Source organism: Chanodichthys erythropterus, chromosome 2, assembly GCF_024489055.1.
Source record: "Chanodichthys erythropterus isolate Z2021 chromosome 2, ASM2448905v1, whole genome shotgun sequence".
NCBI lineage: Eukaryota > Metazoa > Chordata > Actinopteri > Cypriniformes > Xenocyprididae > Chanodichthys > Chanodichthys erythropterus.
The window spans coordinates 14,804,857-14,817,929 of record NC_090222.1 but is presented as its reverse complement, the minus strand read 5'-3'; the positions used below and the strand labels follow the sequence as shown (position 1 = coordinate 14,817,929).

The 13,073-nt window shown below is 35.4% G+C and overlaps 1 protein-coding gene across 2 annotated transcripts; it reads left to right on the top strand.

Moving 5' to 3' along the window:
- The first annotated feature begins 150 nt into the window (after positions 1–150).
- On the top strand, positions 151–12,034 carry cpvl (carboxypeptidase vitellogenic like). Of its 2 annotated transcripts, XM_067402238.1 has the most exons (14): positions 151–269; positions 2,491–2,531; positions 2,871–3,065; positions 4,042–4,160; positions 4,334–4,448; positions 5,316–5,374; positions 6,545–6,624; positions 6,725–6,791; positions 6,904–7,026; positions 7,976–8,107; positions 9,600–9,698; positions 9,796–9,969; positions 10,736–10,918; positions 11,013–12,034. In XM_067402238.1, exons 3-14 carry the CDS (start codon positions 2,885–2,887, stop codon positions 11,115–11,117), a joined length of 1,437 nt encoding a protein of 478 aa, XP_067258339.1. In that variant the 5' UTR covers positions 151–269; positions 2,491–2,531; positions 2,871–2,884; the 3' UTR covers positions 11,118–12,034. The 2 variants fall into 2 exon arrangements, with proteins under 2 accessions (XP_067258339.1, XP_067258331.1); XM_067402230.1 differs by lacking the exon at positions 151–269 and having other exon boundaries at positions 2,398–2,531.
- The last annotated feature ends 1,039 nt before the right edge of the window (positions 12,035–13,073 follow it).

Genomic DNA, 13,073 nt, shown 5'->3' with positions numbered 1-13,073 from the left:
TTTCTTTTGTTAAATCAACTTAGATAATAAATGTGGTTCAGAAAACACCATATTTTGAGTTTCTGTTGATTATATGCTGGTATTTCCACAAATAATCGATAATCTGTTCTTTAAAGTGGAACTCAGTAAGATTTGCGAAGCTCCCCCTACAGGTTCCTTCAGTGAATCACACTGTCGTAAATACTCCAAGCGCAGCTCTGGACTACAACGACTACAACGCTCACCAGCGCAGTAGTTTTCCAAATACAGTACAAGAAATCTCGATGGAGGTGGGTAATTTTCGAAATTGTCTTATAAAGTCATAATATATTCAGTGTGTTTGAATTACCGTAAAGCATTTTGTCACTCTTGCGTGAACGTGAGGCGAGATTGTGTCGGGTCGGCGCAGCTCAACTTGCAAGTGTTGTTTTCTGGCGTGGACGTGCCAGAGGGGGTTACTTCACTGTAAAGAATTATTTCATTTTTCAAAAATTAATTTCAAAATTATATCATTTTTCATGATTATCATAACTTTTTTCTTTTGTTAAATCAACTTAGATAATAAATGTGGTTCGGAAAACATAATATTTTGAGTTTCTGTTGATTAAACCAATCACCTTCATTGTATTTCCTAAAATTTTAATTTGAATGAACTCAAAATTTTAAGACAACCAGGTAAATTACTTTTAATCTTTTTTTACAGTGTTCAAGAAGTAAACCTGCTTATATACAATGTTAGACATTTTTGGCCATTACAATTAATTAATATTTAAAATTAACCTGTTAACTGTCACCCCCACTTTTTTTTTAGACAAGAAAATGCACTATCCAAACTTAAATGGTTGTAATTCAAGAATACTTTGGAGTATAGACATAAGGCTGGTCTTGTTTTAAAGATGAAATTTGGCAGATTATTGTAGAAGTGAAATAACTTATGTAAGTGAAATAGAAAAAAAGTTATAGAAGTTTAAGTTTATGAAAATGTAAAATGTAAAAATATAATATTTTATATTTTATATAAAATATATATTTTACAAAACAAGTTTTACACTAAAACTGCAAGGAAATCAAAGCCAAAAATCTGAACAAGTTGTGTTCCAAATTTCAGGTTGATATCTCAAAAAATGAGCTTTCAGTAAGATTTTGTTTGGGCGCAGTACCACACTTTTTCACTAGATGACAACCAAGCTCCATTGGTGATCATATAAAGGCGCCTCCATTTCCATATATGATTTTAGTGATCTGAACCATATATTTCCATTATTTTCATACAATTTATGAAGTAGACATCCTATATAGAAGTAGTATGGTAAGTTTGGCCGAAAATTGATATGAATTCAGCCTCTAATAAACATAAAAATAACATGAATGTGGGTTATAGTTTGACGCCACAATCATAAATGTATTTTTTTTTCTATTAAAAACACTTTCAGACCTTTTTTCTCAAAAAATTGAATGGATGTTATCTTTTGAACTCTTGGCATGAAAACAAACATGTTTCGACCAATCTTTAATGATTTTTCATGTTCATCGCTATTTCAAAATAAAGGTCTGAACATGCCTTACGAGTATGAAAATATGCTTGTTGCAAATTGATAAATTACTGCTCCTCTGTAATTTATTTTGAAAATCAGTCACCAAATATATAAACTAGAGATTCTAAGCTTTCAAATGATATATAGTTTGTCAAGATTAGTTTAGGTTTAGTATAGAATATTACTGTTTTAAATATGTAATGGCTGTGGGCCCACCGGTGGGCCCGTGACAGTTAACAGGTTAATTACTGCAATATTTACCACAACATATCGGCCAAAATTATGACATTGTTGCATGATTTTAATTGTTAGATACAGTCGACAATGTCAAGACGGACAGGCCAAAATCACCTTTTTGTCTCACATGTGTGCTGTGACATTATAAAGGCCTCAGGTCTCATGCTCAAAAATTAGGATTACATGCTACTCAGATGAGCTGTGACTTGTTATACAAGCTCAGAGCAAGTTTGGAGCAACATATTCTGAATGTTATAAACTTATACAATTTATTTAGTTGTTGGCCAAAAAAATGGTCATGAAATATTTCTCTGTTTAATTAATTGTTTTGGTTTCATAATTTTATACAATGTTTGTATTTTTTAAACCTAGTTAGATTCTGTTCAAAAGTCCACAACAGACAGTTTAATGTCAGGTGCCATTCAATACCATGTGACAACATGCTCCGTTTTTGAGGAAAACTTCAACTTGTGTTCAACGTACTATTACAGTAGATATGTTCAGAAAATGACTTTTAAAAAGATAGCAACATTAATATTCACTTGTGTGATAACTAGCATAACAAATGCATTTTGAATATATTGGGAAAACTGGTATGTAGGTCGGGGACTGCTTCTCTCAAATTGTCCTCTAGGGGTCAATGTTCTCAACTGAAGTTCCTGGTTCACTGCGATCACATGACACAGCGCCCATATAGTCATGTGACAACAACCTGATCTTATACTTCACTCTCATGCAGATGCAAACTGTCTGGATTTCTGACTGACTTTTGGCTTCAAGGTAACTATTATCTGGTGTCTCTGTGAATTATTAAAATATACATTCAACAAATATCACAATGATGTATTTGAGTTATCACGTATTGTATTTGATTTGATAACAACTATTGAAAAGCTTATCACTTTACAATTTCTGCACATTTTCTGTTTTGTTCTTATGTATGCATAACTTAATGTGTCGCATTTGTACGTTAATGATCCGTATTAGTTCGGCAGACTGACAGGAGATCTGTTGTTGTTTCTCTAGTGATATGTTTAGACATGTAAAGACAGGTAGAAGGTAATATGAGCCTTTTAATATCATGCTTGATATTGATCCCAGTGTCCTATTTCTATGCAGTTAAAACTCTTATCATGCTGAAGCAAACGCTGAGGCTGCTCTTCCTCTGGGCTGTCCTGGAGTCCGTCTGCTCCCGCGGATGTTCCTCATTCTTCTGCCGCAAATCACGCCGTGTGAGCGGGTCACAGTTTGGAGTCGACCCGGGCAAACCTCTGATGCTCACCCCCTATCTGGAGGAAGGCAAGATAGAAGAAGGTACAGTTTGCTTGTTGTTTGCATATAATTGTTTCAGTTCCTCGTGAATCTTCATTCCTCATCTGATGGAAAGTTTATCATATCAGGGGGAAAAAGGAGCAAGAATGTTTTTATAAGGTGTTTTTTTCAATATGAATAAGGTAGTGAGAAATTGATAGATCAGCTGAACTCAAATTATAGTCATGAAAATTGTCTTTTTTTCATATTGTGACCTATATTTGAGTGAAAGAGTTTAGGACTAGGGGTTGGATTAAGATTAGGCAATCAGGTAGTGACTTCAACGAGGGGGGTAATAATTTGGCAGGGGGTCGAAACACAACACCTGGGGCACGTTCAAGCTCAAACCGGTGCACAACGCTTTGCTACAGTTTCTGGGTTGAATGACATGTTTCCTGGAAACTGTGTGCAACGGGTTTGAGATATGTTTTCTCTTGTTTGGTGTGTGTGTGTCAAAAATGTCAGCCCACTCAGCATCAACATGTATATAAACCACACTGTATTAAAGAGACAGCTCGCACAATGGCTTTTGCAGTATTAAACACATATGTATACCGACTTCATCAGGCTCTGAAAATTCTTCTAAAAGACCACAAAGTATGGCCTTCTCAGCTGCCATAGTTGCAACTCTTGCATCATCAGAACAGAGTGTTCAACGCACCACCGTTTTCGTTTAAAAAAAAACATTTTGCAACGTTTTGTCGGGGCTGAACGCAGCCCTGTTCCTACTTGCTTTTGTACGCTGGGAATTGATTGGATGGTTGTTGTTTAGTATTTCTGTGATCTCATGTGAGTGACAGGTGTTCCCGCCCTTGAGCCAGTAAATACGTCATCAGAGAAGAGATGAATCATTTTTAAAAAAAATAAAAAATACTGCAATATTCCATAAAAAAGTTTAGATATCATGGTGACTTTAAAACTGCTGTCATAATTCACTGATCCTCCTGACCTGTATGCTAATACAAATTCATTTATGCAGCCAAAAAACTTAGTTTGGTGGGACCCCTTCCTGGTGCCAATGTCAAGAGCTTCTCAGGATATCTCACTGTGAACAAGACCTACAACAGTAACCTTTTCTTCTGGTTCTTCCCTGCCCAGGTAATATAATGTTATACACCTAGTTTTGTTACAGTGCATACGAACAGCACTAAAGATAAGACTGATCTGCTGACCGTATCTTCTGCGTCAGTTGGCATCACTTGAGAGTCAGCTGTTTTCGGAGGTCGTTCACAACAAATTACATTTATTGCTGGACGTTCTTCTGTGTTTAGGAGAGACCAGAGACGGCTCCGGTGCTGCTGTGGCTGCAGGGAGGACCTGGAGGCACCTCTATGTTTGGCTTGTTTGTGGAGCACGGCCCATATTTTGTACATAAGAACCTCACATGTGAGTACAAACACCTCCATGTTGTGTTCCAATATGTTGGAGAATGGCATGTTGTTCTTAGGCCAGAAAGGATTGTTTTGCTTAAAGTGCCCCTATTATGCTATTTTAAAGGTTCCTTCCTAATTTTGTTTTGGAGGTCTCCTACAATGTTTACTTGCATCCAATGTCAAAAAATCATGTTGATTTTCTCATAATGCAAATTAGAGCATCACCTCTTTTCTCAGTGTCTGAACTGGTTCAATGAGGAAACCCTAAACTCTCTGAGCAGCCTACACTGCTCTGATTGGTCTGTTGTGATTGGTCGACCCCTTACAGTGTGTGTCGGGAATGAAACGCTCATTACCATATCGAATTTTCAGCTCTGGAGGCTTCCTCAGCGCTTATACATTGAACAGTAACAACACCTTCCCTTTTACTTCACCAGATTTGCTTTCGCAGTACAGAAAACAGTGTCTTCTTTACATGTTGACAACATGAACCAAACTCTTCCAGGCCTCAGCTGCAATTAGAGTGTTTGAGGGTGGGGCAAAGTAGATGCTGTTCACAGGCAGCCAATGAAGTTCACAGGCTGGCATTATGCACATTTGTTATAAAGGAAGTAAGGCTGGAATTGCTGATGACTCATTTCAGGCAGTTCAGAATCGGTTCTTTCTTTTGGAAGACAATAACTCACTTCGATCTTTGAAATTTTGCTGACCTTTAACATTCACAAACAGCTGTATTACACACAACATGAAATGTAATATACAAAAAAGCATTATAGGGGCACTTTAATAGAGAAACCCTATATTTTTTATGGTTCAAAATCATTTCTGAAATCAATCTATGAAAGATTGAATGATCTGACCGTTTACTGTCTTTCTGCAGTGGGTTATAGGGATTTCCCCTGGACATCACGCTACTCGGTTCTCTACATCGACAATCCAGTGAGTTCAGTGTATTTTAATCATTTTAGACTAGATATGTCTGCAAATTATGGCTGTCAAAGTTCACATGTTAGATGTAGATTTTTTTTGTTATATACACTACCGTTCAAAAGTTTGGGATCGGTAACATTTTTAATGTTTTATAGAGAAGTTTCATCTGCTCAGCAAGGCTGCATTTATTTAATTAAAAATACAGTAAAATCAGTAATATTGTGAAATATTATTATAATTTAAAATAACTGTTTTCTATTTAAAAATATTTGAAAATGTAACTTATTCTTTCAGCATCGTTACTCCAGTCTTCAGTGTCACATGATCCTTCAGAAATCATTCTAATATGCTGATTTGCTGCTCAAGAAACATTTATTGTATACAGATGTACAAAATATTTGTGTACAATATTTTTTTTTTTTCAGGATTCTTTGATGAATAGGAAGTTCAAAAGAACAGTGTTTATTTGAAATATAATCTGTTGTTACATCTTAAATGTCTTTACTGTCACTTTTGATTGATTGAATGCATCCTTGATGAAAAAAGGTATTATTTTCTTTAAATTCTTCTCAAAAAAATAAAAATAAAAATTCTTACTGACCCCAAACTTTTGAACGGTAGTGTATAATGTTACAAAAGCTTTGTATTTCAGATAAATGCTGTTCTTTTGAACTTTCTATTTATCAAGGAATCCTGAAAAAAAGTATACAACTGTTTTCAACATTGAAAATAATATTATCAAAAAAAAATGATTCTTGAGCAGCGAATCATCATATTAAAATGATTTCTGAAGGATCATATGACACTGAAGACTGGAGAAATGATGCTGAAAATTCATAAATTACATTTTATATTATATTCCAATAGAAAACAGTTATTTTAAATTTTTTATAAATTGTAATAATATTTCACAATATTACTGTTTTTTTACTGTCTTGGTGAGCAGACGAAACTTCTTTTAAAAATATTAAAAATCTTACCGATCCCAAACTTTTGAACGGTAGTGTATTTTATATATATATATATATATATATATATATATATATATAATATATCAATTTTTAATCAATTGACAGCCCTACTGCAAATATACTAATGCAGCACTTTTGACCAGTGTCTTTATGGTAGGTCTCAGTTAAATTATTTATCTTAAATACTTATTCATGCTTTATTTTTAAGGTTGGAACAGGATGGAGTTTCACTGAGGATGACCGAGGATTTGCCCAAAACCAGGATGATGTGGGCAGAGATTTGTACAGGTACAGCGACAACGTTTTCTGTATTTCTAAGATAATGTGAGATGCATGTGATATATATATATATATATATATATCTATATATCATTTTTTTTCTCCTCAGTGCCCTGACTCAATTCTTCCAGATATTTAGTGAGTTCCAGTCTAATCCGTTCTACGCTACAGGCGAGGTGAGGAAAGGGACATCATTTTGGCTTGATACAATCAGAATCTTGCTTTCTTATACAGTCAAAACAGTGTGTTGTTTACATTATAACTATATTTAAAATTTTAAACCCATAGTCATATGCAGGAAAGTATGTTCCAGCGATTGGCTACTACATCCACAAGAACAATCCTTCCGCCAAAGTGAAGATCAACTTCAAAGGAGTGGCCATCGGAGATGGTCTGTGTGACCCTGAGCTGGTGAATGAAAATGATATTTCCTTTAAAACGCATCACATGCCAGATAATTATGATGTACAGAAGTGCTACTGCACTGGACTTGCTCTAAAAGCATTATAAACATTACGGTAGCCACGTACACACAGTAAAGTGTTTAGGAGTGACAACCGCATTTAAATACTGGATTGAGTTCCCTAAATTACTGTTCGGAACATGACTCGCTCCCGAAATTGCGATGAATAACACCATGGTAATAGCAATGCTCTGCTGTCTCGCATGTTAGCTATTGGCTATTTTTGAACAAAGTAATATATCAGCCAAAGACTTCTGTTCTGCAGTTTTAACTAAACCACCGTTGACAGAGGAATCGTTTTGTTTGTTCTTGGAAGGCTGCTTTGCACAGCGCTCTCTTGAAGTGATGCCATGTCCTCTTATTACAAGCATTTTAGGGCTCATAAAGCAATTAAGTTTATAGAGTTATTATATGGGCAAATGCGGGTCATGATATTTTAGTCTTTTCAATATAAAGCATTTAAATTTAGTTTGGTTTATTACATTTTTTGTTTTTTTTTTTTTGTTTTTTTTGTTTTTTCACAAATGAGTTGAGGCTTGCATCACTTTCCCTGTGATTTTCTTGCACTGAGACACATCCCTGATGCACGTCATCAACAACTAGTTGTTCAGTTTGGTTCCATACACACTGTGTACAATTTTTGTAAATGCGGTTGTCACAACCTGATTTTTTTTTTACAAGTTAATCCGGTTGTAGAATATGGTTGTCGCTCGTGTAAATTACAAAACTATGTCAGAACAGGATTAAGCCCTAAAAGGTGAACTGGCAACCAAATTTAACTGTAATGTGTCGGCTACTTGGCCTGTATGACTTTCTGTAAAGCTGCTCTGAAAATAAATTAGACTTTGACTATTGTTCATGTGCAGACATTAATCTCATCAATCCTCTTTGTCTCAGATGCTGGGAGGCTATGCAGATTTCCTCTATCAGACAGGTCTCGTGGATGAACTGCAGAGGCAGCATGTGAAGATGCAGACGGACGCAGGAGTCAAACTCATCCAGGAGCAGAGATGGGTGGAGGCCTTTGAGGTGAGCTTGAGAGTTCAGGTCATACCTAAGGCCGGGTGCTTCTCATTTCTTATTTGTGCATCCTCGTTTCCTTTACTTGCATGCGAGGAAAGGATGCAAAGGAAGAAAATGGAGAAGGAGGAATCAAAGGAAGGCTTATTTGTACATTGGAATATTCTTGGTCACTCAAGCATTACTTCAAAGCATCATCAGCTGCGCTCAAGGGATCCGCCCTTATGTTGTTAAAGGGATAGTTCACACAAAAATGAAAAATCTTTTATTAATTACTCACCCTCATGTCATTCCAAACCCTTTTAGTCCAACTATTTAGTCCAAATTTTCTGAAGAGACTTGATCGCTTTATATGATGAACCGATTAGGCTTTTATTCACATATAAACATTGATCATCTCACACATCAGTTGTGGTAAACAGAAGCTCAAGCATGTTTGCTTGACATGCAAGAATCAATGAGGTTCATTCTGGTGAGAATTTTATATATGCGTCAGGTTTTTTTTTTTGTTTTGTTTTTTTCAAAATGAGATTTAAATGAGAGTGTCTTTATTATTTCTCAGACAAAATGCTGTATATTTAATTGTGAAATTTAAATATCTTTATAACAAAACTAAAATAAATTTTAAAACAAATCATAAATAATACTTATAAAATAAATCTCTTCAGGGGATATATATATATATATATAATATATATATATATAATATCTTGTCGAATATTGGTTGAATCAATGATTTGTTCAAAAAGCTGATTCATTCAGTAAAGAAACACTGCCAATTGTTGCTCAGGGACGCAATTACAGTGCTGTGGATTTGTTTTGAACTGTATGCATTGGCGAAATTGTGCAAAAACAGGCAATGGTGTCTAAAATGTAAATGTGTATAAAATTAATATAACATTTGTTATCATGCTGATATCTGGAGAAAAACGGCACTCTTCATGTGATATTTATTGACTAATGTTATATTAAATGATATGTCACACAGTGAAAGCGTGCACTCTAAATGCGCACCGACACTAATCTACAAGACAACATCCCGTCATAGAAGGATGTCAGATTGATTGTGCATCGTTAAAACAACAATTTTGATAAAATCGCAGACTACATATATTGCACACCCCTACCCTCTTCACAGTAATTATTAATAACATTTGAAATTCAGGTCTGTAGACATTTCTATTTAGACTCTTGGGGGGGCAGTGAAACAGCAAGGCTACTCTGGTGGCGCCAATCAATCTACAATCCTTTTTGCTGGCATTTTATATTCTTTCACTTCATGAACTTGTGAATTTACATTATGCATTGATTTAAATTAATAGTACTCACTGCAAAATCATACTAGGGGTAGCCGTGGCCACCACTGGCCACCCCTTGGGGGCGCCCCTGGCTGTAGGACAGAGGAACAAGGAAAGAGGAAGCATCCATTTGAGTATTAAGAAGCACCCTAAATCTGTGGCACTGGGGCATCAGTTCTGAAAACATCTCGTCTGTCCTCCAGGTGTTTGACAGCTTACTGAATGGTGATCTTGTTCCTTATCCCTCATTCTTCCAAAACGTCACTGGTTGCACCAACTACTTCAACTACATGCAGTGTCAGGTACCAGCACATTTCATTACAAGCAAACGGTGGGAATTTGGAGGGTCTGGATTTGAATGGCTAGTTGGTGTCTCATTCTGTTTTTTTTCCTAAATAGGAACCTCCAGATCAGGAGTATTTTTCTTCATTTGTGACTCTACCAGATGTTCGACGTGCCATCCATGTTGGGAATCTTACGTTCAATGACGGCTCAGAGGTTGAGAAGCATCTGCTTCAGGATGTCATGAAGTCCATCAAGCCCTGGTTGGGCATCCTCATGGACAACTATAGAGTGAGGAAACAATTTCATTTTATTGGTTTGGGAGTTTCATAGGTTTAAATTGACCTTTTAGACATCTCTATAAAATCTATAAATAAAGTCAATAAAAAAAAAAAGTTATATGCTTTTTTTGTTAAATATCATATTTCATAGTATCACAGTATGATATAATAGAATATGAAGTTCAATGTTATTCAGTGGCCCAAAATAGGTGAAATATTACTAACAATATAAAAGTTAGTCTTGCTTTACACACATACTCCCTGAAGATGGACATTTTTAGAATAGAACAGCATTGTGGACGGTTTGGCCCTGAAGAAAAAGTGGCTAAAAGTGACTTTTTACTACAAAAGTATAAACATGATGGTGTACAAGAGGTTTTTCAGCAAAGTTTTTGATCATGTTGATCATTTAGAGGCCATCAAATATGATATTGTAGGCTTTGTAGGATAAATAGATTTATCATATAATATTTGAAATGTTTCAAAAGGTTGATTTTAGTATTTTATTTTTAATTGTTAAATTGATAATTCATCTGTTTATTTACACAAAATTGCCCTGTGTGTTTGGTTAATTGAATTACTTGTATTTTTATCATGGTGTCTCTTAAAATCAAACTTAACAGACCCCAAATCTACAAGGACAAGCTCTTGTCAATATTATACTTATGATTAACCATATTGTGGGTTTAAATAGCTTTGTGGTCTTCATATGTCTTCCTTTTCCAGATTAATTCCCATTTTGGATTAAACTGGGCCTGATTTGTTTGTGCACTCAGGTGTTGATCTACAGTGGACAGCTTGATGTCATTGTTGCAGCCCCTCTGACTGAGCGCTTCCTGCCCACCGTGAGCTGGTCTGGAGCGGACGAGTATAAAAACGCATTGCGCATGCCCTGGAAGGTCCAGCCCAGTGACACTGAAGTGGCAGGTTACGTACGACAAGTGAAAGAGTTCTTTCAGGTGAGGTTTTACAGTATTGATAGATCATAATATCATATTATATTATATATGCAAAGCCTGCGGATAATGAATTCCTCTGTTTTCTTCTATTCAGGTGATTGTCAGGGGAGGCGGGCACATTTTGCCTTATGACCAACCAGAGAGATCATTTGACATGATGGACAGATTCCTTTCTACAGACGGATTCTCTTCACATTGATACACTCGGTTCAAATAGAATGTAAAGCGATCACTGAATGAATCGGTGTTCAGTTGTGTAATGTGTATTTCAATGCAAAGAAAGGGTTAGGGGTTATATTTTTATTGGTCTGTGTATAAATTGAATGTTTTTATTGTACATCATTGTTTTTTGATTAAAGCAGGATATGATTTGAGTATAATGTGCTACTTGACATCTTTTTGAATCCTTATGGATGTTTTTATCTATTCTGTGTGATCAGCACTTTTACTTGATGTTATCTAGCATAATTATACATTCATGCATTTAAGGTATTAATGCTTTATGATTCACCATCGTACAGTATCTACACAACTTGTAACGATGAGACTGTATTTCAGTAACGTTTTTGCAATGACTGTTATTTTTCTAATAATACATGCAAAGCTGTACTTAAAACTGTAGAATAAAAGCCATAAGAGAATGAAACCTTAAAGAGGAAATGAGACCGAGGTAAACATTCAAAACAGGTATGACCTACTTCCACAGGAAGCAGGTTCATTTTGTATTAGGAGTGATAAGAACAAAATAGGTTAAATAGATTTGCCAATAGCACAACATACCGTAAAATGAAATACATTTATATTTAATGAACTATGTAATGAATTTTCTCTGCCATTTGTTTCCTCGGTGTTATGACAGCATTTCCTCTGTGTGTCCTACAGGGGGCGACAGTTGACTGTTAACTACCAGTAAGATAAATATTTAAGTATTAAGTGAATGCGTTTTCTAGTGTCCTAAAAATGTATCTGACACTTGTATTAGCCTGCTTCATGCTAGATTTTACTGTATGTTTGTCAATTTGTTCGTTGTTCGTTTTTCGAAGAAAGTGTTTTTTTCTCTCTCTCTCTCTTTAACCATTCTGTGTAGCGTAATTTATAAATGACTTAGAGAAAAACATTTAAAATACAATAATATTCGGGGGTAAAATACATTTTAGTATTGGGCATATCATATGACATCCCCTTCAGACAATAAAATGAAAATCTATGTGCCATGTGCTTGACATTTTTGTCAACAAGGACGTGAAGGAGTCATGAGCACATGTTAGGTGCTGTAAATGCTCTATTGTGAGTTCATTTTAGACTAGGAAATATAAATTCAATAAAAAGCAGTGAGAATAATGGCAGATATGAAGAATGTACATCATAGATTGTTGTGGAAGTCAGACATTTTGGTACATTATCCTCTGCCCGTTTGTAAGATGTGATCCATACTTTAACCAGAGGTCAGTAAAGATGCCACTGTCTGTTGGCCTCACTACACCGACACGCAAATGCTCCAAAAAATGATGATTAAACAAGTTAAAACTGAGTTACATGTGGAAAGTGTGGGGTACACTGAAAAAGAAGAGTCTTGTTGATTTTCACTTGTGCTACAGCCATTGATTCGGACTTCTAAGAAAGAAACAATGTTAAAGATTGTTTTAGAGAGTTCACCTAAAAATGAAAAATCTGTTATTACTCACCCTCATGTCGATTCAAACCCGTAAGACCTTCATTCATCTTCAAAACACAAATTAAGATATTCTGATGAAATCCGACAGCTGTTTGACTGGTCCAGCAATATAACTACCACTGTCAAGGTCCAGAAAGGTACTAAAGACATCATTATAATAGCCCACGTGACTACAGAGGTTCAGAGATTGTTGAATGAAGTCATTATTTATGTTTTGTTTTTGCACACAAAAAGTATTCTCGTCACTTCATAAAATTAAGGTTGAACCACTGTATTTTAATGATGTCTACTACCTTTCTGGACCTTGACAGTGGTAGTTAAATGGTTAGTTCCTTTTTTATAGTCTAGGGTTTGTTCACCCAAAAATTAAAATACTGTCATTTATTACTCACCCTCATGCCGTTCCACACCTGTAAGACCTTCATTCATCTTCAGAACACAAATTAAGATATTTTTTGATGAAATCCGATGGCTCAGTGA